This window comes from Macaca mulatta, chromosome 3 (genome assembly GCF_049350105.2).
Source record: "Macaca mulatta isolate MMU2019108-1 chromosome 3, T2T-MMU8v2.0, whole genome shotgun sequence".
Classification (NCBI taxonomy): domain Eukaryota; kingdom Metazoa; phylum Chordata; class Mammalia; order Primates; family Cercopithecidae; genus Macaca; species Macaca mulatta.
Window position 1 is genome coordinate 188,703,688 of NC_133408.1, and position 24,458 is coordinate 188,728,145.

General features: G+C 44.4%; 1 protein-coding gene and 1 long non-coding RNA gene across 21 annotated transcripts in view; one reads left to right on the plus strand and one right to left on the minus strand.

Moving 5' to 3' along the window:
• Positions 1-2,927, minus strand: part of EZH2 (enhancer of zeste 2 polycomb repressive complex 2 subunit) — a 77,016-nt gene extending 74,089 nt beyond the window's left edge. For 7 of the 19 annotated variants that reach the window (XM_077995074.1, XM_077995068.1, XM_077995067.1 and 4 more), the window contains exon 1: positions 2,670-2,927. In XM_077995074.1, the coding sequence (XP_077851200.1) occupies positions 2,670-2,740 (71 nt within the window). In that variant the 5' untranslated portion in view covers positions 2,741-2,927. 19 annotated transcript variants of the gene reach the window in all.
• On the plus strand, positions 2,045-23,768 carry LOC106997717 (uncharacterized). Of its 2 annotated transcripts, none has more exons than XR_001443912.3 (3): positions 2,045-2,190; positions 16,030-16,131; positions 23,442-23,768. It is a non-coding gene; the product is annotated as an uncharacterized LOC106997717 (long non-coding RNA). The 2 variants fall into 2 exon arrangements; XR_013415691.1 differs by having other exon boundaries at positions 2,049-2,198.
• Positions 23,769-24,458: the final 690 nt, after the last annotated feature.

The window sequence follows — 24,458 nt, forward strand, 5'->3', positions numbered from 1 at the left end:
CCTTAAATATTACATAACCCAACACATCTCCAAAAAGAGAGAACAACATGCTTTATATCTATGACTAGAATCCTACCTATTCCTAACTTTAGAGACCATGAATAGAACATTAAAATATATCTTAAATACTTCTGTTTTCTTGCAAATAAAATTTACAAATAAACAAGTTAGGATTACACACTTGATCCGTATTCTTAAATATGAATTAGTTGCTAATGCTTATGAAGAGTAATAGAAAATAAACTCCAAAACCCCTAAAAGTATTGACTACATTCAACCGTGACTACATTCGTGTTTGTCAAAGGTTTATTAAATTCTGTTTTATGGTGACATCAAAACTCCACAAAATTAAGCTAATAACTTCCTTGAACCCTAAAAAGCAAGCCTTTAAGTAAACATCAAAGATACATTTTTATTTCCAAATGAATTTAAATGTTACAGATACTGTGTGATAAACAAAGGAAGTTTAACTGTGGACAGCACACGTTAAATTTCTTAGGCAACAAACATTTCTGCATCCAGTCTTTTCTGAATCACCAAAGCTATTGTTCACAGAAAACGAGACCAATTACTAAGAAACTGCTAACCATAGAGTCTAAACACACATTTGTCATAGCCATTCTATTTTGATCACCTACTTCTACCACCTCATCCTCATTCAACCCGTCGGGATTTGGGAAATAATCTCTGGCTGAATGACAGTTGATTTCGTTAGCACCTGTCGCCATTCTCAGATGTATCACACAAGTTGGCCAAAACAGCTTGTAATGTTTAAGGATTACGATTCTTTAGAAAGTGGGAACTCACTAGGCGTTCACCAAGTTTTCCAAAAGATCGTGCTTCTCGATTCCTCCCGCTTTCAAAAAGTAACCCTGTGGCACAGATTTTTGGGGGGAGTGGAAGGGGATGTACACAATGAAGTGGGAATTCAACAGGAAGCCCTCCAAAAACACAATCAATAGAGAGCAGAACAGCTCGACTCTTCCCTCAAACTTAGCATAAAGCCAGACCAGGCGGCGAGGCAGCCCGCGACCGCCGGAGCTCAGGGGGATTTCGGGGTGCGTCCTGGGGAAACGTCAGAGGCGAAGCTACTCCGAGTTCCACGCCGCGAACGTCGTCCCGCGGTCGCCGCGGCCCCAGCCCGGGGTCAGCGCGCCCGGGATGGGGGCGTGCGCGGGGCTGGGGCCGAGCCCTGCCCACCCCGGCAGCGGCCCGCGCCTCCCCACGCCCCTCTCCCGCCCGCCGGCGGGCCCGGGTGTCATGCCCCTTCCCCTCGCGCCGAGACCTCCGGAGACACAGTCCGTCCTTTGTCTGAGTGCAGACTCGGCGGCTGGGTCCCACCAACTTGTGTCTGTCCCGTCCCACCCGGGCGCTCCCGCCGCGGCCGCGCCACACAAAGGAGACTTGAGGCTCGAGCTGCCACCCTGGACCGGGCACCGGAACGCCCCGACCCCGGCCCCGGCGCCCCGGCCAGGGCAGGCACCGGGAAAGCTGCCCCCCACACGCCCCCCGCCCCGCAGCTCCGGGGGTCCGCGCTGCCCCACTCGTAGGCTCCCGCTGGCCAGCCCTAAGCTCACAGCTCCTTCCGGGGAGGGGGGTCTCCCCTCACCCTCCACCCCCCGCACGCCTACAAACGCGGCGCCCGGGTGAGCCCCGTTTAGGCGATACCCGGGACCGGCACAGCAGCGGCGGGGAGGTCCTGCCGCCGCCGCCGCCGCCCGCTTCGCACTCCTGGAGCCCCACCGGCCGGGCCGCCCGCAGCGGCGCGTTACCTTCGTCCCGCGCGCCGGCTCGCGCTGTTCCCGCGCGTCGCCCCCGCGCGCCGCCGCCGCCGCCGCCGGGGCTCCACTGCCTTCTGTGTCCCACCGGGTGTCGGACGCGACCGGACCGAGCGCCAAACGCGGCAGTCCAATCGCCATCGCTTTTATTTGGCCCCCCCAACCCAATCAAGCACCGCCCCGATTGGCGGGACGCTAGGCGGGCGCCCGTCCAATCACAGGGCCCGCCGGGCTCGGAGGCGCCGAGCCAGCCCCACGCAGAGTGCGCTCAGGGCTCGCGGGCGGGCGGTGGTGGCGCGTGCGCGCGCGGGCGGTGGCGGGGCTAGCTTGAAGCGACGCGACTGGCCTTGTGGAAGCGCTGCCGCCGTCTCTTTGTTCTTTCGCTGAACACACGGCGCCTCTCAGGAAGGCGGTGTGCAGGCAGGCGGGGACCGGGAGACATCGCGGGGGCCCGGAGCCCACCGCGAACGGGAGGCGGGGAGGATGGGTGGCGGGAACGGGCCGAAGGGCGGGACGACGCGCCGGCTGCTCTTGGCGGGAACCGGCGCCGCGGAGTTCCCGGGCGGGGGAGGGGAGGGGAGGGGCGAGGCGGGGACTGGAAGCCAAGTTTGAACCAGTTCAAAACTCGGGGGTGGTAACGGTTTTAACCGCCGCGCTCGTTTCCCCGCGCGCGGTGCCGAGGCCCGAGCTGGCCTCTCCTGGCGGTGCCCAGGGAGGGGAGGGCACGGGCCCCGGAGGTCGGCTCTGCTGCGGCGCGGCCTTTGCGGGGAGACGCTCGCCCGGCCCGCGCGCTGCCGCCGGCCCCGTTACTTCTTTTTTTTTTTTTCCCTCTGAGACGGAGTTTCGCTCTTGTTGCCCAGGCTGGAGTGCAATGGCGCGATCTCAACTCACCGCAACCTCCGCCTTCCGTGTTCAAGAGATTCTCCTGCCTCAGCCTCCCGGGTAGCGGGGATTACAAGCATGCGCCACTACGCCCGGCAATTTTGTATTTTTAGTAGAGACGGGGTTTCTCCGTGTTGGTCAGGCTGGTCTCGAACTCCCGACTGCAGGTGATCCGCCCGCCTCGGCCTCCCGAAGTGCTGGGATTACAGGCGTGAGCCACAGCGCCCGGCCCGGGTCCCGTTGATGTTGCCTGCTGCTGCCTCGGCCACTTCCCGCCCCGCCCCCCGCCCCCCGCCTCCACCGCTGGACTTTGGCTGAGCTCGCAGTGCTTATCGCCCTAGAAACCTGTGAAAGGGTGACATTACTGCCATTTCAGACCCTTCCAGTGTTTGTAGTGCCAAGCAAGTGTCAGTGTTAAAAATCGTTTATTAAGATGAGCGCTGTTCACTTGCCGCCTCTGCAAAGTGTAAGGATATTTGCAATATTTTTTAGTGATTAAACAATGATCTTAGTTATGGGGGGGTCAACCTGCCTCAACTCAGGAATTAGGGGGCTTCTGCTTAGGATACAATCTCTCCTATTGCTTCATGTGGCAATGCAGTTAAGAGTATCCCGAATTTATTTTTACTAGGATGTACCTATGGGGTAAAATACCATTGTCCTGTAAACTGAGATTCCATATTGATAGTTCAGACTGGACACTGAAAAAAGGCCACCTATGATGTTGGGGTAAAAATCTGAAGAAATCTTTTTAATGATTTTAATAACTAGCTAGAATTTTAATTTTTATTTTTCTTTTTTTTTTTTTTTTTTGAGATGGTCTCACACTGTCGCCCAGGCTGGAGTGCAGCAGCGCCATCTCGGCTCACTGCAAGTTCCGCCTCCCGGGTTCACACCATTCTGCCTCAGCCTCCCAGGGTAGCTGGGACCACAGGTGCCCGCCACCACGCCCGGCTAATTTTTTGTGTTTTTAGTAGAGACGGGGTTTCACCATGTTAGCCAGGGTGGTCTCGATTTCCTGACCTTGTGATCCACGCGTCTCAGCCTCCCAAAGTGCTGGGATTACAGGCGTGAGCCACCGCGCCGGGCCATAATTTTTCATCAGGTGATTTAGCCCATAATTTTCCCGCCTTTCCTAAATCACCATTCCATTCCTCACATATATTCTGAACCACGCCAATGTTGGAAAGTATATATGAAGGGAAGCTAAAAGATAAGGAGAAACAAGCAATCATGTGCTCAGATAAAAGCAAAATTATCTTGTGAATCAATGATAAGACTGCAAAAAGTAAGTTATGCAACTGAGATGTGACTGTAAAATAACGTAACGAATTATAGCTGTCATTACTTACAGTCACCAATACATTCATTTTCCAAGATAAAATGCATCTATCTAGGCCAGCAGTTTGCAATTTTTTAAAACCAGCAACTTAAACCTCAGAAATTAACTACCTATCCCTAAGTTGCTTATCAAATTACTGAACTTATCAGTCCTATAATATTAAATAGTAAAACGACATTTTTTAAGAGGAAGATCAATGAAATTAGAGACTACCATAAAGCAAATCAAAGCAGTATATAAATATATGCAACATGGTGTGAAATGTCATATAAATTGTTAGACGTTTAGAATCAAGGGATGGATGGATCAAGATGTTCCAGGCCAGGCTTAGTGGTTCACACCTGTAATCCCAGCACTTTCGGAAGTCAAGGTGGGAAGCTCCAAGACCAGCCTGGGCAACATAGCAAGACCCCATCTCTACAAAAAAACTTTAAAAATAAATGGGTGTGGTGGCACGGAAGTACCTATGGTCCCAACTGCCCCCGAGGCCGAGGGAGGGGACTGCTTGAGCTCAGGATCTCAAGGTTACGGTGAGCTATGATGGCATCACTGCGCTCCAGCCTGAGCAACAGGATGAGACCCTGTCTCTAAAAAAAAAGTGATTGGACAAAATATGATTATTGGCACCAACTGAATGTTAGGAAAAAACAGAAACATGTAAAAAGAACTTTATAGAGCGACCATTCCCACCGAGAAGAGTGTGTCGGTTGGACTCTAACCATTAAAGAGCTAGGTGGGATGATATTAAATATATATATAACAGATTTAATGTAATATGAAGGCTAGGGTAAGGGATGCCAGTGGATCACAGTATTTTCTTAATGATATTATCCATTTAAGCAAGGTAGTTTAGGCCACAGTAATGGCAGAAAAGGGATAATTTGAAAATAGTCCAGAAGGATTTCATTTTATGTGGGGTTTGTATGGTGTCTTGCGACTCCTTTCCGTATATGACAAATACAGCAAAGTTAGGAGGGGGAAGAAGTATTTTGCTTTTGCTACAAAAAAAAAAAAAAAAAAAAAAAGTCTGAAGATGTCTAACCCAGGAAAGCAAGAAAATATACAAGCCCATTGTACAGACCTCTGTGACTATTTCAATGGGAAAAAATATGTTTAATATGTGTAATGAATAGTAAACATATGAGCAAGTGTGTGTGTAAATGCCAGTTACTCAAGGGGTGTAGATGAAGCAGAAAGCCAGGCTAAACGCAAAGGTGGACATGGAGGTTGAGGATCACCAAGCTTTTTCATTTCTGTGTAAAGATTGTTCTGCCTTGTGTGAACAACAAAAATTCAGTATTAAAGTTACAAGATGAAACCAAAAACACTTAAGCCCCAAAGTCAGGAAGTAGCACTACCTTTTTCACTGTTGTAACCCCAGGGCCTAGGTCTCCCGGCACACAGCTGATCCTCAGGGTTGTCCTGGGGGAGCTGGAGAAGATGAAGTGCCACGTTAAGGCTGTTAACATCGCAGAACTTCCCTTTGCATCCCTTGACTTCTCAGAACCTCCCTTTCAACCCCAAAAATGGGATTTACTTTCCACACGTTATTCAGCACTCATTTGTGGAGTGCTTACTCTGAATGATAATTATACCGAACATGAGGTGGTAATAAAAATAAGGCAGGCCGGGTGCGGTGGCTCACGCCTGTAATCCCAGCACTTTGGGAGGCTGAGGCGGGCGGATCACTAGGTCAGGAGATCCAGACCACGGTGAAACCCCGTCTCTACTAAAAATACAAGAAATTAGCCGGGCGCGGTGGCGGGGGCATGTAGTCCCAGCTACTCAGGAGGCTGAGGCAGGAAAATGGCGTGAACCCGGGAGGCGGAGCTTGCAGTGAGCTGAGATCGCGCCGCTGCACTCCAGAATGGGCGACAGCGCGAGACTCTGTCTCAAAAAAATAAATAAATAAATAAGAAGGCATGGGCGGCTGGGCACAGTGGCTCAGGCCTGTAATCCCAGCACTTTTGGAGGCCGAGGTGGATGGATCACGAGGTCAGGAGATCGAGACCATCCTGGCTAACACGGTGAAACCCCATCTCTACTAAAAATAGAAAAACTTAGCCCGGCGTGGTGGCGGGCGCCTGTAGTCCCAGCTGCTCATGAGGCTGAGGCAGGAAAATGGCGTGAACCCGGGAGGCGGAGCTTGCAGTGAGACGAGATCGCGCCACTGCACTCCAGCCTGGGCAACAGAGCAGACTCCGTCTCAAAAAACAAAAAAAAAAAGGCATGGGAAGAGGGAAGTTTTGGGTGCAAATGCTGTAATTTTAAAACAGCTTGGGGCTGAACGTGAGGTGGTTCACGCCTGTAATCCCAGCACTTTGGGGACTGAGATGGAGGATTACTTGAGTTCACAAGTTCTAGATCAGCCTGAGCAACATAGCGAAGCTTCATCTCTTCCAAAAATACAAAACTTAGCCGGTCATGGTAGCAAGTGCCTATAGTCCCAGCTAGTGTGGAGGCTGAGGTGGGAGGATCGCTTGAGCCTGGGAGGCAGAGGTTGCAGTGAAATGGCACCACTGCACTCCAGCCTTGGAATAAAATAATTTTTTAAAAACCACTTGGTTAGGGAAGCCCTCATTTTGAAGGTGACATATGAAGAAAAACTTAAAGGAGCTGAGGGAGAATTTACTGAGAGAAGACTGTTCTAGGCAGAGAGAAGGGCCAGTCAGTGCCTGGGCCCGAGGCAGAAGCATGGCTGATGTGCTATAGGACGGGAAGGGGAAGAAAAGTAGGAAATGATGTTGAAGAATGTAGGAGGCACAAGCAGATTTTTCAGCTCCTTGTGGACCATAGTTAGGTCTTTATCTTTTACAAAATGAGAGGATTTTGAGCAAAAAGGTGATATGATCATTTAAACAAGATCATTTTAGCTCCTGTGTTGAAAGGAGCCTGAAGCGGAGCCGGGGCCAAATCAGAGAGGACAGTGATGAGTCTGTTGTAATAAGCCAGGGAAGAAATGATTGTGGCTGAGACCAAAGTGGTAACAGTGAGCTGGTGGGAAATAGAGTCTGGATGTATTTTGAAGGTATAAGCAGTGGAATTTCCTGACAGATTGGATATAGGATACAAGAAAGATTGCATATAAGGAGTATCAATTCTCAACACAGGGAGCCTGAGAAGGGATGAGCTCTCATGAAGAACCAGAGTGGCATTGTACTACAGCCTGGAACACACCCCAGGATGGGGCCAGGAGATGTGTGGCATGTCGAGAAACCTTAATAAAGATAACATAATTTTTGGTTGTGATTGAAATTAACCTGATCCTTTTCAAAACAGGTTGAAATAGTCACCTCTAGAAAACCCGAGGAAGGTGTGGTAGCCAGCCTCTAAAATGTTCCTTTTTGGTTTTATTTTTATTTTTGTCTTAGAGAGAGAGACTCACTCTGTTGGCCAGGCTGGAGTGTGATGGCACGATCTTGGCTCACTGCAACCTCGGTCTCAAGCAGTTCTACCTCAGCCTCCTGAGTAGCTGGGATTACAGGCATGCGCCACCATGTCTGGCTCATTTTTGTAATTTTAGTAGAGATGGGGTTTCACCATGTTGGCCAGGCTGGTCTCAAACTCCTGACGTCAGGTGATCCACCTGCCTTGGCCTCCCAAAGTGCTGGGATTACAGGCGTGAGCCACCATACCCGGCCAGTACTTCCGTATTATTAATACCACCTCCTGGTATTCACTGCCATGTGTAATCTTCTCCCTTGTTGTGGGCTAGACCTAGTGACTTGCTTCTTTTTTTTTTTTTCTTTCTTTCTTTTTTGAGACGGAGTCTCACTCTGTCGCCCAGGCTGGAGTGCAGTGGCGCGATCTCGGCTCACTGCAAGCTCTGCCTCCCGGGTTCACGCCATTCTCCTACCTCAGCCTCCTGAGTAGCTGGGACTACAGGCGCCTGCCACCGTGCCCGGCTAATTTTTTGTATTTTTAGTAGAGACGGGGTTTCACCATGGTCTCGATCTCCTGACCTTGTGATCCGCCCACCTCGGCCTCCCAAAGTGACTTGCTTCTAATAGGATATGGCCACAAAAGGAATGGGATGTCATCCCCAAAATTACATAATGAGGAGATCGTGACCTCCCAGCTCCCGTATCCCTTAATCTGGCTGTAACAAGATGCTATTTCAGCTTTATCTCATACTTCCACCACTGTAAGTTCCAGCCATATCATATTATTCACTTTCCCAAACACAGTTTCAGCTAAACTGATCAAGATGTTACCATTTTAAGACTTTTGAGAAAGAAATTTGATCAAACAAAATGAGTAGACTAAAATAGATTTAGTCTTTAGACTACCTAGAAATTACCTGGCTGTTTTAAACAAATTCAAGTGTGAAACTGAGGAGTACTTGGCCAAAATATGCTTACAAACAACCCCTGGGTAGACTATCATTTTCCAGATGTGACACCTGTCTTGTAAAAGACTATTGAGGATTTGGGGAAGCAAAGAACTGATTAATCTTACCATTATTCTGGGCTATAACAAAGAAGAAGATAAATAAAGACTGAAAAATACTGTACAAAGAGAGGACGTAGAGGATCACTTGAGCCCAGGAGTGCTGAGCTGTAGTGGGCTGTGTTGATCAGGTGTCTGCACCAAGTTGAGCATCAGTATGGTGAACTTCCAGGAACTAGAGACCACGAGGTTGCCTAAAGAGGGGTGAATTGACTCAGGTTGGAAATGGACCAGGTCATAACTCCTGTACTGATCACTACCAGTGGGATTGTGCCTGTGAATAGCCACTACTCTTCAGTTTGGGCAACAAAACAAGACCCCACCTTTTTTATTTTAATTTTTTTTTTTTTTTTTTTTTTTTAAGTCTGGGCGTGGTGGGTCACGCCTGTAATCCCAGCACTTTGGGAGGCTGAGGTGGGCTGATTGCCTGAGCGCAGGAATTCAAGACCAGCCTGGGCAACGTGGTGAGACACTGTCTCTACTAAAAACACAAAAATTAGCCAGGTGTGGTGGTGCATGCCTATGGTCCCAGTTACTCAAGAGGTTGAGGTACGAGAAATTGCTTGAACTTGGGCAGCAGAGGTTGCAATGAACTGGGATCAAGCCATTGCACTCTAGCCTGGGCAAAAGAGCAAGACGGCCTCCAAAAAAAAAAATGGTTTTAGGAAAGGATAAGACTTGGAAACAAAACCACACAATTGTATAAATAATCTTCAAGTATTAGAATTAATGGAAGTTAACAAGGTGACTGGATACAAACCTAGTATACAAAAAATCCATTTCTTTGTACTAACAGTAAAGAGGAAATTAAACTTTTAAAGTGATATGTACCATTTATCTTTGGGAAAATATCAAATATCTAGTCATCTGATGAAAGATGTGTAAGACCTATGCACAAAATATTACAAAACAATATTGAGGAAAACTTTTTTAAAGCCCTAAATAGAATGTCATTTTTATGATTTGGAAGATGCACAGATTCACCACAATGCCAATCAAAATCCCAACAGGATTTGTGAATGCATTTGCATCTGTGTTGTGTGTGGAAATTGACAAGTTGATTCTAAAATACACGCAAAATGCAAAAGGCCGAAAAGAGCCAAGAGAATTAAGAATGAAACTGGGCAACTTTACTACCAAATATAAAAACCTGGCTTTTTATTTTATTTTAGAAATGGAGTTTCACTCTTGTTGCCCAGGCTGGAGTGCAATGGCATGGTCTTGGCTCACTGCAACCTGTGCCTCTTGGGTTCAAGCGTTTCTCCTGCCTCAGCCTCCCAGATAGGTGGCGCCTGCCACCACACCCAGCTAATTTTTGTATTTTTAGTGAGACAGGGTTTCACCATGTTGGCCAGGCTGGTCTGGTACTCCTGACCTCAGGTGATTCGCCGCCTTGGCCTCCCAGAGTGCTGCGATTATAGGCGTGAGCCACCGTGCCTGGCCAAAACATAGCTTTTTAAAGCTGTTGTGATTAAGACAGCGATACTGCCCCAAAGATCGACAAATAGACCAATGGGAAACAGAGTCCAGAAACAGACTCATACCTATATGGTTTATAACAAAGGTGGCTTTTCAGTGCAGTTGGGAAAGCATCATCTTTTCAATCATTGGTTTTGGGTCAACTGGCCATCCTTACGGTGGGGGGGCGGTGGGCGGGTGGTGGATCTTGACCCCTGCCTCAAACCAGATGAGCTGCTGATCTAAATGTGAAAGAAAACAAGGAATGATTTTGGAATAGTCAAAAAGTTCTTAAACAGAATCAAAACTCTGCTCACCATAAACGGCTGGGTGCAGTGGCTCACACCTACAGTCTCAGCACTTTGGGAGGCCAAAGCGGATGGATTACCTGAGGTTGCGAGTTCAAGACCAGTCTGTCCAATGTGGTGAAACCTCGTCTCTACTAAAAATACAAAAATTAGCCAGGCATGGTGGTGGGCACCTATAATCCCAGCTACTCGGGAGGCTGAAGTACAAGAATCTCTTGAACCCGGGAGGCAGAGGTTGCAGTGAGCCTAGATCGCACCATGCACTCCAGCATGGGCAACAGGACAAGACACCATAAAGGAAATAAGTGATATCTTGACCAATTGATCATATATTGATCTGTATTAAATTTAAGAACTTCTGTTTGTCAGAAGACACCATTAGGATATTCAAACGGCAGGCCAAAGAATAGGAGAAATTCACAATACACTTACCTAACAAAACACTTGTCATCCAGATCATGTAAACCACAAGACGATTTGAAAAAGAAAATGTTAGGAAATGGCCAAAGGGGAGAGACCCTTAATAAACTGGCACCCAAAAAAGTGGATACATAGATGTCCAATAAACATAAAAAGGTGCCCAGTTTCATTAGTTATCAGAGACATGCAAATAAAACCGTAATGGAATACCACTATATACCTACCCAATGGCTACAATGAAAAAATACAGAAAATACCAAATGTAGGTAAGGATATGAAGCAATGAAAATTTTTGTGCACTGCTAATAGAAGTGCAAGTTGGTACAGCCACTTTGGAAATTTGAGAAGAGATAATATCTATGAAACTTGAACAAATATGGAATACCCCATACCGTAGCCATTCTTCTAGGTGTAGCTCTAGCAAGTATATGTTTGTTTGTATATACATTTACCAAACAACATGTACAAAAAAGTTCGTAATTCTCACAAACTGGAAACTATCCAAATGCCCATCAAAAGTAGAACGAATAAATTGTGGTTAATTTACATAATGGTATATTCTACAATTATGCAAAGAATCTACAGCTACATACAACAGTGTGAATGAATCTGATAAATAAAATGTTAAGTGAAAGAAGACAATATTTATCATATGATCTTGTTTATCTAAGTTTCTTAACAGTCCAGACGTGGTAGCTTGCACCTGTAATCCCAGCACTTTGGGAGGCTAAGGTGGGTAGGTCACCTGAGCTTAGGAGTTTGAGACCAGCATGGGCAACATGGTGAAACTCCATTTGTACAAAAAATATAAAAATTAGCAGGGCGTGCTAGGCTGTGCCTGTAATACCAGCTGCGTGGGAGGCTGACGTGGGAGGATAATTTGAGCCCAGGAGGTTGAGACTGCAGTGAGCCATGATCAAACTTCAAAAAAAAAAAAAAAATTAGAGGTATCCACAAAAGTAAATACTACAAGCATGTTTGATCACTGCACCTAAAAAGATTGAGAGAGAGTGAGGTAGGAGTTAGGGAGGGAAAAGAGAAGAGATTCCATTAAATGAAGACAAGGGATTGATCTTTAGGCTGAAAACGCAAAGGTCAAGAAGTAAATGAAGTGTTCAGATTATCTGAAAATATATACAATCTGGATAGAATGAACCCAGTTTCTTTTTCACTGATTTCCAGCGTGTTTCAACTAAAAGCACTTCTTGCATTCTCTGCAATGTCTACTGATAACAGTTCAGAATTACTTGACTTGGTAACTAGTTTAAAGAACTTATTATCCAAAAAAAAATATATATATATATATAATTAGACAAAAGTAAAACAGTTTGAAATGTTTGCAAAAATGTTGAAAAATCTAGGCCGTACCTGACCCTTCATTTATTCATTCAAAAGACATTTACTTAGTGCTTATTTTGTTTTATGCCCTGTAGTCCCAGCTACAGGAATAAAGATGGGGGGTTGGAGGTCATGGAATGTAGAGAATTCCTCAAGAAAGCAAGCAAGAGGAAAGCAAGGAAGGGATGTAGGATTTGGAGCAGAGGAATAGTTAACTATGCCAAGGTAAGAAGGTGGCCAGGTCAGCGACGGGACAACCTAGACCCGCTCCCAAGACCAGAGTGAGCTGGGTGCCTTCAGCAGCCCACTTCCATGATTGGCGGGGCAGTTAACTCCCTTACCCCTAGAGTCATCATTGCCTAGGACCTCAAGGCAGCATGTGTGACCTGGAACCTGAAACCAGGACAGAAATCAGTGAGATTTCTGACAGGCATTCCTGATGGGAATGGGGTTACTGGATAAAAGATCTTTCTGTCAACAAGATCCTGAACTTGATCTTATCCACTGTTCCCAATTCAGGGTGATGCCCTCCTCAAACTCTTGCATGTCCTTGGTGAGTTTGAGCTGCAAAGTTCTGTTGTCACCTTGTGTCCTAGACACGTGGGCCGGCAGGCAGAGTACTGTAGCACACACTTCCTGCTGATACCTGGCCTGTTGGCCCAAGACACCAACTGGAAAGACAAGGCAACTCTAGTTTTGTAAAACTTCCATGACAGTCTATTGACATGTTGCTTTACAATTCTTGGTATACTAATAATTGCTGGCTAAAGACATTCCTGACATTAAAAGAACATGTTCTGATTGAATATTTTACATATGAGAAACATCTCCAATTGCACAAATTCATTCCTAATTTGAGGAGAAAATATTTTCCCACTGATAAAATTTATCAAATTGGTATAGAATCTTCTGGGAAGAAAAACAGCAGCGATAAAACTTCAGCTGGGAGCCATATGTTTTTAAAAACAGCCATTTTAAACTAAGGGCAATATATCAAGTGATAGAGCTGGTTGACTTTCAGTGTTGTCATACATAATCTGACCTGTGAAATTTTTGGAAAAAAAATCACTGAACTTAGAATATTGCACAGGAAATTGACCTTATAAACTCACTTGTGAATACAGTCATACAAGGATTATCCTAGGATAATCTTAAAAGAATTATCAGTTGCTCAATATTTTGTATCTTATGACTGATAAAATAGTGTATAATAGTTAATGAACTGGCAGAAACTTCTCAGTAAAAAGACATTCGTTTTGCCTATAGTTTTCTTATATGGCACACCTTACATTGTTTTACAAACCACTGTTCTTTTAAAGTAGGCTGGATCCTAGCAGGAAATAAATTATTAATTTTTTTCTAAAGTATTAAATCATATTTTCAAATTGTAATAATTATATGTGTTTTCATAACATATTAAAGGATCTACTCAAATGTCTATCCTGAATAAATGCTTTTTGTGTCCTGAAAGCCCAAGCTAGCATTACTTTGCAGTATAAACAAACCAGTTCTCCAATTCTAATTCAATGGCTAAATGCACAGGGACTTATTTGGTATCTTTCTCTTTCTCCCTTTCTCTCTCTTTTTTTTTTTATAACCACTGGTTTTTTGTTTTTTGTTTTTTTCTGATAACATCTATGTTTGAATGTTAACATTCTTGTTTTTCATTAACTGTCCTTTTTTTCAGATTATAAAAGAAATGAAAATTGTTTACAGCCCATCTCCCAAGTAGAACCACTTTTACCATTTTGGTGTCTTTGCTTTCAGATTTGAAAAGTGACATTTCCATGTGATGTGATTTTTTTTTTTTTTTTTTTTTTTTGAGATGGAGTCTCACTCTGTCACCCAGGCTGGAGTACAGTGGCGCCATCTCTGCTCACTGCAACCTCTGCCTTCTGGATTCAAGCGATCCTCCTGCCTCAGCCTCCTGAGTAGCTAGGATTGCAGGCACACACCATCATGCCCGGCTAATTTTTATATTTTTTAGTAGAGACAGGGTTTCACCATGTTGGCCAGGCTGGTTTCGAAGTCCTGACCTCAAGTGATCCGCCTGCCTCAGCCTCCCAAAGTGCTGGGATTACAGGCGTGAGCCACTGCACACAGCCTCCGTGTGATTTTAAAACATGTTTATAAAAGGAAGACATGCACATTCAAGAAATCTGACAAACGCACCTGATAAATTTGCTGTTTTTCAAGATATGATGTCAGCAAAATGCTAGGATCTGAGGAAACAGAACTCATCCATGTGGAGGGTGTAAAGTGACACGGTGTTTAGGAAGCCAGTTGGGCAGTGTTTGCTATTATTGAATTTGTGCGCGCACTCTGAGCTGGAGACTCCATGGCTAGATAACCTTTCCAACAAAACGTATCCTACATGCACATAAGGATAAGGATAGTCACTATATAAAACATTGTTTATAATAGAAAAAAACAGGAAAGGGCTTCATGTCCATCATTCGGGATGTAATTGATATCTATAATTCAGGATGTATATAAATTATGGTACAGCTGCTGGGCGCGGTGGCTCACGCCTGTAATCCCAGCACTTTGAGAGGCTGAGGCGAGTGGATCACGAGGTCAGGAGATCGAGACTATCCTGGCTAATATGGTGAAACCCCGTCTCTACTAAAGAATACAAAAAATTAGCCGGGCGTGGTGGCAGGCGCCTGTAGTCCCAGCTTCTTGGGAGCCTGAGGCAGGAGAATGGTGTGAACCCGGGAACCAGAGCTTGCAGTGAGCCGAGATTGCGCCATAGCACTCCAGCCTGGGTGACAGAGTGAGACTCCGTCTCAAAAAAAAAAAAAAACATTATGGTACAGCTATATTATGTGTGTATATATATTTAGTAAATACTATGCAGCTATTGAGATTAAATGAATATTTTTTAAATTTTTGAACAAAAAGTATAAGGTAAATCTGTATATACTGATACTAAAATATCTCTAAGATGTGGTATAAAATGGAAATTGTAATTTATAAAACAGTATATATAGTATTACCACATTTATTTAAATATAAGAAGGACACATGCACATATATACAAAGAAAAATACATAGAAAGGGACTGGAAGGATGTGCACAAAACCGTGTCACCTCTGGGCAAGGAAGCAAGAGGACAGTGAAGAGGGAACCTTCCCATTCAGCTCTGTGCCATTATGGCTTGCCCTGACTCTTACAATAAGAATGTGTGCATTGCTTCTATAATTTTTAAAAGTAAAACTGCACAATGTACTTGTTCATTAATTGTTACAGACCATAACATTTTAAAATGCCACATTTTAGGTTATAAAATGTCTATTTATTATAAAACATTTAGATAGCCAGGCATGGTGGCTCACGCCTGTAATCCCAGCACTTTAGGAGGCCGAGGCAGGTAGATCATGAGGTCAGGAGTTCAAGACCAGCCTGGCCAACATAGTGAAACCCCGTCTCTACTAAAAATACAAAAAAAAAAAAAAATAGCCTGGCGTGGTGGTAGGCACCTGTAATCCCGCTACTTGGAGGCTGAGGCAGGAGAATTGCTTGAACCTGGGAGGCAGAGGTCACAGTGAGTGGAGATAGTGCCATTGCACTCCAGCCTGGGCAACAGTGTGAAACTCCGTCTCAAAACAAAAACAAAAAACCATTTAGATAATACAAGAAAGTGTAATAAAGAAAAATCAGAGAAATCCTCTCTCTCCTTGGTGGGAATTCTCTTACCATATTTACAAGACCTAGAGCCAGCCTACTTCCCGAGTCCTCTTTACTCAGCTCCATTTTGAGAGACCTTCTAAACTTGAAAATTCACTATGAAAAAAATACCTCAAGCATGGAGGGCAGAAGCAGCACTGAGACAGAGTGAGCTCAGGACAGTTCTGTTTCGGGAACCTGTTTCTGTTCGTATGGACTCCATTCATCTAGTGACCAACATGCAGAAGGCAAACAGCACGGTGCTCCTTACTGCTGGTTGTCAAACTGGGATATCTGGTTGCTCTTTCCAAATCGAACTCGTTCTCCTTTACAGTGTGATACTTATGCACCTACCGCTCTAATAGTAACCTCCTTTTCTCACTAGGTTTAAGGTTCTCCAACTAAGTCAGACACTGCCACCTGACTTGACATTGCAATAAAATGATAGTCACTTCATGGAAGCCACCACTAAATATACCAATTACCAGTAAGTATGACAAAATAACAATGCACATTCTCGGTGGGGCGTGGTGGCTCATGCCTGTAATCCCAGCACTTCGGGTGGCTGAGGCAGGAGTTCGAGACTAGCATGGCCAACATGGCAAAACCCCATCTTTACTAAAAATACAAAAATTAGCTGGGCATGGTGGCAGGCACCTGTAGTCCCAGTTACTCAGGAGGCTGAGGCAGAAGAATCATTGGAGCCTGGGAGGTGGAGGTTGCAATGAGCTGAGATTGTGCCACTGCACTCCAGCCTTGGTGACAGAGTGAGACTGTCTCAAAAAATAAAAATAATAATGCACATCCTTGGCTAAATATGCCGGAATTTCTGTTCTCAATCAGCAGCACACTTTGAGAAGAGGTAACTTTTTCTAGTAAATGCTCAAAATCTCTTTGAAAATATTTTGAAATTGCCTTCAGGAACTGAACCTCCCAAATGGTGACAAATCCTTTCCTTTCGACAGTAGGGTTTGTTCACAAAAGTGCCAGCCAGGTGCGGTAGCTCACGCCTGTAATCCCAGCACTTTGGGAGGCCGATGCGGGCGGATCACGAGGTCAGGAGATCGAGATCATCCTGGCTAACAGTGAAACCCTATCCCTACTAAAAAACAAAATACAAAAAAATTAGGCGGGTGTGGTGGCGGGTGCCTGTAGTCCCAGCTACTAGGGAGGCTGAGGCAGGAGAATAGCGTGAACCCGGGAGGCAGAGCTTGCAGTGAGCCTAGATCGTGCCACTGCACTCCAGCCTGGGCAACAGAGTGAGACTCCGTCTGAAAAAAAGAAAAAAAAAAAAAAAGTGCCTAACAGAAGTTTATAGCCAGAGCTGGGGTGATGGAGCTGGAAACCAGTTAGTGCTGGCACCAAAGGAAGGTCGACCCATCTAATGTTAAGGTGACACCAATACGGCCACACAGGCTGTTTATGACCAGTGTCCATTCTGAGTGGGCAGTGCTTGTGCCATTGTCAGTTACTCAAAAATTTGAATTCCCTCCCCTACCCACCCCAGCAGAGGGCCTTGACAATCCTCCTATTTCTTTTTAAAATTTATTATTCTTTTGCTACTGTCAGGATCAACCAGGTATGCCCTCTCATTTTTATTAGCCATCCCCAAAGCACCCACAAAACCATACCACTCTTGTTAAAGAAGAAAAAAATCACATGCTAGTTGAATGAATAATTGTTGACTTGCTGGTACATGAAAACTCTTAGGTTAAATGGATGTGTTCTACTGTTACCATTTATATCAAAAGTATTTTTAAGAATACCCTTTTTGGCTGGGCGCGGTGGCTCAAGCCTGTAATCCCAGCACTTCGGGAGGCCGAAACGGGCGGATCACGAGGTCAGGAGATCGAGACTATCCTGGCTAACACCGTGAAACCCTGTCTCTACTAAAAATACAAAAAATTAGCCGGGCATGGTGGCGGGTGCCTGTAGTCCCAGCTACTCGGGAGGCTGAGGCAGGAGAATGGCGTGAACCCGGGAGGCGGAGCTTGCAGTGAGCTGAGATCCGGCCACTGCACTCCAGCCTGGGTGACAGAGTGAGACTCCGTCTCAAAAAAAAAAAAAAAAAAAAAAATACCCTTTTTATTATTTTTTTTAGTATACTTTAAGTTCTAGAGTACATGTGCACAATGTGCAGGTTTGTTACATATGTATACACGTGCCATGTTGGTGTGCTGTACCCATTAACTCGTCATTTACATTAGGTATATCTCCCAGTGCTATCCTCCCCCTCCCCTCACCCCACGACAGGCCCTGGTGTGTGATGTTCCCCTTCCCGTGTCCAAGTGTTCTCATTGTTCAATTCCCACCTATGAGTGAGAACATGCAATGTTTGGTTTTCTGTCCTTGCAATAGTTTGCTGAGAATGATGGTTTCCAGTTTCATCCATGTCCCTACAAAGGACATGAACTCATCCCTTTTTATGGCTGCATAGTATTCCATGGTGTATATGTGCCACATTTTCTTAATCCAGTCTATCATTGATGGACATTTGGGTTGGTTCCAAGTCTTTGCTAAGAATACCCTTTTTAAAGGAGTTAATTTTTATAGCTTAAAACAATTCAAAAAGGCAATCATTCATGACTCTTGAAAACATTTAAAAACCTAGTGATTACTTTTGTTCAGTCAGATCCATGAGCAAACAAAGAGTGGGGCTGAAGGCTAAATGGTTAATTCTGGGTTTGAGTTCTGAGAAGTTTCTTCAAATGTTGCTCTGTGTGTTAACACCAGGTTTCAGAAAAGTAGGCAGAACATGATCAAGAATGAGAGAGGAAAAAAATAGACGTTTTAAAGCAGCAGTGGGGACTCAGCTGCCTATACACTCCTCTGTGGTCCTGAGCAACGGGGAAAGGGGTCCTGGGGCTGGGACCTGCCAAAACAGGGTGGCAGGGCACATGGAACAAGAGTTCAAATCACCGGTCCACCGTGGGCGTGGCTAGCCCAGGCCAGACTGGTTTGAGAAGCCAATGAGGCCAGTGATATTGCTAGCCCTGGTAAATAAGAGAGCTCAGAACCTTAGAAAATTAACATGTGTTCCATAAAATGCATTCTTCCAACAATCAACCAAGATCTGCAGGACAGAGTGCTCAAAATCAATCTAGATGGGCTGTTTTCTGTATTCCAACACTGAAAAAGAGTTGTAATAATGATTTTTTTTTTAAGAGGCAGGGTCTGGCCCTCTCGCCCATGCTGGAGTGCAGTGATGTGATCATAACTCACTGCAGCCTGAAACTCCTGGGCTCAAGTGATCCTTCCACCTCAGCCTCCCAAATAGCTGGGACTACAGGTGTGATACGATACCCAATATGATAAAAGAGAGATGCATAACTTATTTTATTTTACAGCATGTATATTTCATGGTCTCAGTTTGGTTGTGGTTTCATGTGCCAGATTGCACTAGAACAACAAAAGCATGGGCACTGTTTTCACGTAGGGGATACAAGAAGCAGTGTGTGTCCTATTAAGCATGTGGGTCCTAATCCGAAATTAGATGATCAAAATTCATTTTCTTTTTTTTTTTTTTTTTTTTTTTAACAAAGATGAGGTCTTGCTATGTTTCCCAGGCTGGCCTCAAACTCCTGGGCTCAAGCAATCCTCCTGCCTGAGCCTCCAAAGTGCTGGGTTTACAAGCATGAGCCACCCAACCCACCCAAGATGAACTAAGTTTGAATCCTGACTGTTAAGTGATCTTTAGCGGGTTACTTAACCTAAGATTCAATTCATCTGTAAAACAGAAATAATATAATACATAATAATACATAATTCCTACTTCATAGAGTTGCTGTGAAGATTAATATGAGATACTGCATGTGAAGAACACTGCTGTTATTTTGGCTCCTAATTGTTAAAAATATTGATCATGGCGGAGTGCAGTGGCTCACGCCTGTAATCGCAACACTTTGGGAGGCCAAGGCAGGCGGATCACCTGAGGTCAGGAGATCAAGACAATCCTGTCTAACATGGTGAAACCCCGTCTCTACTAAAAATACAAAAAATTAGCCAGGTGTGGTGGCACCTGTTGTCCCAGCTACTCAGGAGGCTGAGGCAGGTAATCACTTGAACCTGGGAGGCAGAGGTTGCAGTGAACCGAGATTGCGCCACTATACTCCAGCCTGGGTAACAGAGCGAGACTCCATCTCAAAAAAAAAAAAAAAAAAAAATTGGTCATTAACATACTGTGGCCGGGCGTGGTAGCTCACGCCTGTATTCCCAGTGCTTTAGGAGGCTGAGGCGGGTGGATCACCTGAGGTCAGGAGTTCGAGACCAGCCTGAACAACATGGAAAAACCCTGTCTCTACTAAAAATACAGAATTAGCCAGGCACAGTGGCACATGCTTGTAATCCCAGCTACTCAGGAGGCTGAGGCAGGAGAATCACTTGAACCTGGGAGGCAGAGGTTGTGGTGAGCCGAGATCGTGCCATTGCACTCTAGCTTGGGCAATAAGAGCAAAAAGCTCTGCCAAAAAAAAAAAAAATACATGGATTTTATAAAAACAATATCTGTACAATTCCAGCATACAGAAAGGCAAAACAACAAAACAATGACAAAACAATTTTTTTATTACATAGAAATACTAAGCTCACTCTAGAAAGAGACGTGAGTACAATAGTAGTGAATGGTGATCTTTTTAAAAGCATTGTCAAGGTAATTCTTCTAAGCATTGCCTAAACATGTTCAGTATGAAGAATTTTATATTCTGTGGCAGGAGTACCAGGCATCTCTCTTTCCTTAGTTTCTTTAACTCTTAGCTCTGTCAGTTTCTAAAAACTGACTTGGAACAATGTCAGAAGCTGGCCTTTGTTACCAGTGTTTCCTCCCCCACACTGCATTCTAGTTTTCACCTGTTCTCCCTTGGATCTTCCTGTGAACGTGGCCGTGTAACTTTGCAGTCCCTCCCACCCAGCAGTCAGGTCTATTTCCTCACACTATGAATGCTGGGCTTGGCCGTATGACTCAGTTTAGCCAATGACATGTCAGGGGACGTGATACAAGCAAAGGCTTGAAATGCATCTGCACATTTGGCTTGTCCTCTTACCCTCTCACAGCCTTGCCATTGCCATAAGAAAAACAAGTCCCAGCCAGCCTGCTGGTCCAAGAAGAGTGAGACAGGCCTGGAACCAACCTTCAGTGTGGAGTCATGCCCAGTCAAGCCCAGGCTAGACCAACTGACCTGCAGTCATGAGTGATAACACCTTTGCTGTTTAAACTACTAAGTTTTGGAGGGGTTTGTTACACAGCAGTACTAACTGATAAATAGCCAAACCTGTCACCTTTGGTATACTATAGATAAAGCTGTTTTTAAAAAAGTAATAATCTGGCTGGCCACAGTAACTCATGTCTGTAATCCCAGCACATTGGGAGACTGAGGTAGGAGGATCATTTGAGGTCAGGAGTTTGAGACCAGCCTGGGCAACATAGCAAGACCCCAGCCTCTAAAAAATGAAAGTAATAATCGACAAATATATACGTAAATGTTTATGAAGTAGTATGTAAATTTATAGAAATGCATGTAACTAAATTTATTGGAGGAGAATATGCTAACTTAATTCAGTGGCTTTGTCCTTCCTCAATTTTTTTTTTTTTTTTTTTTTTGAGACGGAGTCTCGCTCTGTAGCCCGGGCTGGAGTGCAGTGGCCGGATCTCAGCTCACTGCAAGCTCCGCCTCCCAGGTTTACACCATTCTCCTGCCTCAACCTCCTGAGTAGCTGGGACTACAGGCGCCCGCCACCGCGCCCGGCTAGTTTTTTGTATTTTTTAGTAGAGACGGGGTTTCACGGTGTTCGCCAGGATGGTCTCGATCTCCTGACCTTGTGATCCACCCGTCTCGGCCTCCCAAAGTGCTGGGATTACAGGCTTGAGCCACCGCGCCCGGCCCTTCCTCAATATTTTTAAGTGGTTTATCTTTGAATACAACAGAAGTTAATTTTAAAATTCCAAGTGGTTTACATGTCCAAATGGGCTTTTTTTTTTCTTTTTTGTTTTTCTCATAGAGGCAGGGTCTTGTTATGTTGCCCAGGCTGGTATCAAACTCCTGGCCTCAATCAATCCTCCCACCTCAGCCTCCCAAAGTGCTGGGATTACAGATGTCAGCCTCCATGCCCAGCCAACTTTTTTATAATACATAAAAAATATAATGCAAACAAAAAAAGTTATTTATTTTTATTTTTATTTTTGGAAACAGAGTCTTGCCCTGTTTCCCAGGCAGGAGTGCAGTGGCACAATCTCGGCTCGCTGCAACCTCTGCCTCGCAGGTTCAAGCGATTCTCCTGCCTTAGCCTCCCAAGCAGCTGCGACTATAGGCGTGCACTACAATGCCTGGGTAATTTTTGTATTTTTGGTAGAGACAGGTTTTCACCATGTTAGCCAGGCCGGCCTAGAACTCCTGACCTCAAGTGAGCCACCCACCTTCGCCCCCCAAAGTGCTGGGATTACAGGTGAGAGCCACCGTGCCTGGCCAAAAAATTTAAAACCTAATAAATAGGTTGCTCTTTTATACCTGTATGCAGGCAATATGATGAAATAGTACAAGAATGTTATCAAGTTATAAATGTTTGGTTACTAACTTGAGTGATAAAATAATCTGTACAAGAAACCCCCATGACACAAGTTTACCTATATAACAAACCTGCACCTGTACCCCTGAACCTAAAATTAAAGCTTTTTTAAAAAAAGAAAAAGAAATGTTTGGAGCAGAAAAGCATAGAAACAATGTCCACGTCAGCTGGAAGTAGAGATGCAGTCTCTGCCTATATAACTATTTCCATTCATTGAGTTTTATAGACCAAAAATAAGATAAAATCCACTATTTTTTATATCAGGAGGAATACCATTTAAATGCAGATGATCGCTGTGTTCACTCCTGACTTTTCCCTTGCACTTCCTGCAGGCATAGTTAGAAGACGAGCAAAATAATGTAGTTCACAGAATTAATTGAAAACATCATCTAGTGGTCCCTTTTTAACAGAATCAATTTATTGTATTTTAAGCTGTAAAAGATTATTCACTGTATCCATTAAGACCCACATTTGGCTGCAAGTAGCAGAAACCCTCTAGTAACCATAGCTTAAGTCATAAGGATGGTTTTCACTTTACTTAACAAGAAACTCAGAGAAAGTCCATATCAGGATTGGTCTGCGAGCTTCATAAGAACTCATTAGACTCAGGCTCTTTCTGTTTTCTCATTTTGCATATTGGCTTATCATCCCCATGCATGTGCTCATGGTTGCAAGGTGGCTGCTGTAGTTCCAAGTATCACATGCAAATTCAAGGCAGAAAGAAGGGGAAGGGACTGAGTCAGCCCCTACTTTATCATGTATCAAGGAAGCAGAAGCTCTCCAGAAGCCTCCCTGAAGACTTCTCTGCATCTTATTGGCAAGAAATGCAACACATGTCCATGCAACACATGTCCATGCAACACATGTCCATGGAACACATGTCCATGCAACACATGTCCTAGCTTAAAGGGCAGCTGGGATATTTACAAGGAAAGAGAATGAGCTTTTCATGATTTGAAATGTCATGAATGATCTCAGGCTGGGCACACTGTTGCCCTGAGCAAAGTCAGGGTTCTGTTAGCAGAAAGAAGAGAGGAAATGACTCTAAGGTATCCAAGCATCATCTGCACGTTGCCTTAGCTGCCCTTAAACACTTTGCCTTCTCAATCTAATGGAAGCAGGAAAACAGACAACACAGAATTGTGATTTTACCTTTATGAGGGGAGTGGGGATACCTGTGCTTCTTTGAGCATCTGAGTAAGCAACAGACACTAATTCACCCCCAAATTTTCCCACAAGGAATTTTGGGGGCTGTCCAGAGCTCCTGAAACCCATCTGTGGGTGACTGACTACATGAAGAAGGCCGGCCTAAAGTCAGCTCAGTCTTTCAACCTGGACTTCCACAGTATACAGCTCCTGGGTTCTGCTCTGCTTTTTCCAGTTAGTTGTGTTGTGAGTCTGTTGGTTGCTGATTCTATATGTGGTAGTATAATTCCTTCTCTCTGTAACTGAGCTTGTAACTGAAAAAAATGACATGACAATGCCTAAAATCATACAACAAGAAAAATGGAATTTTCACTATTTTCATGGTTCATTATGTTGAAAATAAAAAGACCAAAAGTTAAAGACTGAGTTCCTATTTCAAAGCATTGTCAATGTCAAACATCTAATTGCAAAATACTATATACAGGAAACTGCAGGGGTCTAATTTCTACTGACAAAGAATTTATAATCTGAGACAATCTAGTGATAACCTCACAGGTTATCAAATGGGGACAGGGCAGCAGATAATATTAAGTTATTAAATAAGGTAAGATGACTTTTAGAAGTGTAAACTATTTTGAAAATGCAAAGTTCTGAAATAAGTCCAAACTCCATATTCTAACAAGTAAAATCAGAGATTGCCAATGTCTCAAATTATGTCTGCTAAACAGATAGTGCACACACTTTGATTATGAAGTAATGACATTGATTCTGAGGCATGACTTGCAGAAATCTGGGTCCTTCCTTTGCAGACACGCTTGGTAATGTGAGACAAATTTCTGGCAGCAGAGTGATGATTCAAAATTCATTCTTAGGCAGACAAAAAAGTATATAAAGGGAATAGAACAAAAATTGTGGGAAATATGTAAAAATAATTTTTTTGACTGGAGTAGGAGAATTTGCTTTTCCATTTTATTTCCTTGACAGTCCAGTAAAGCAGTATCACGTGCAATTTTGTGCTTTTTTAAATATCTAAGCTTCTGGTTCAACTCTTCACATTTCTTGTCTAACAACAGACATTCTCCATGGCTCCTTTTCTTGCTTTCTGCTGAA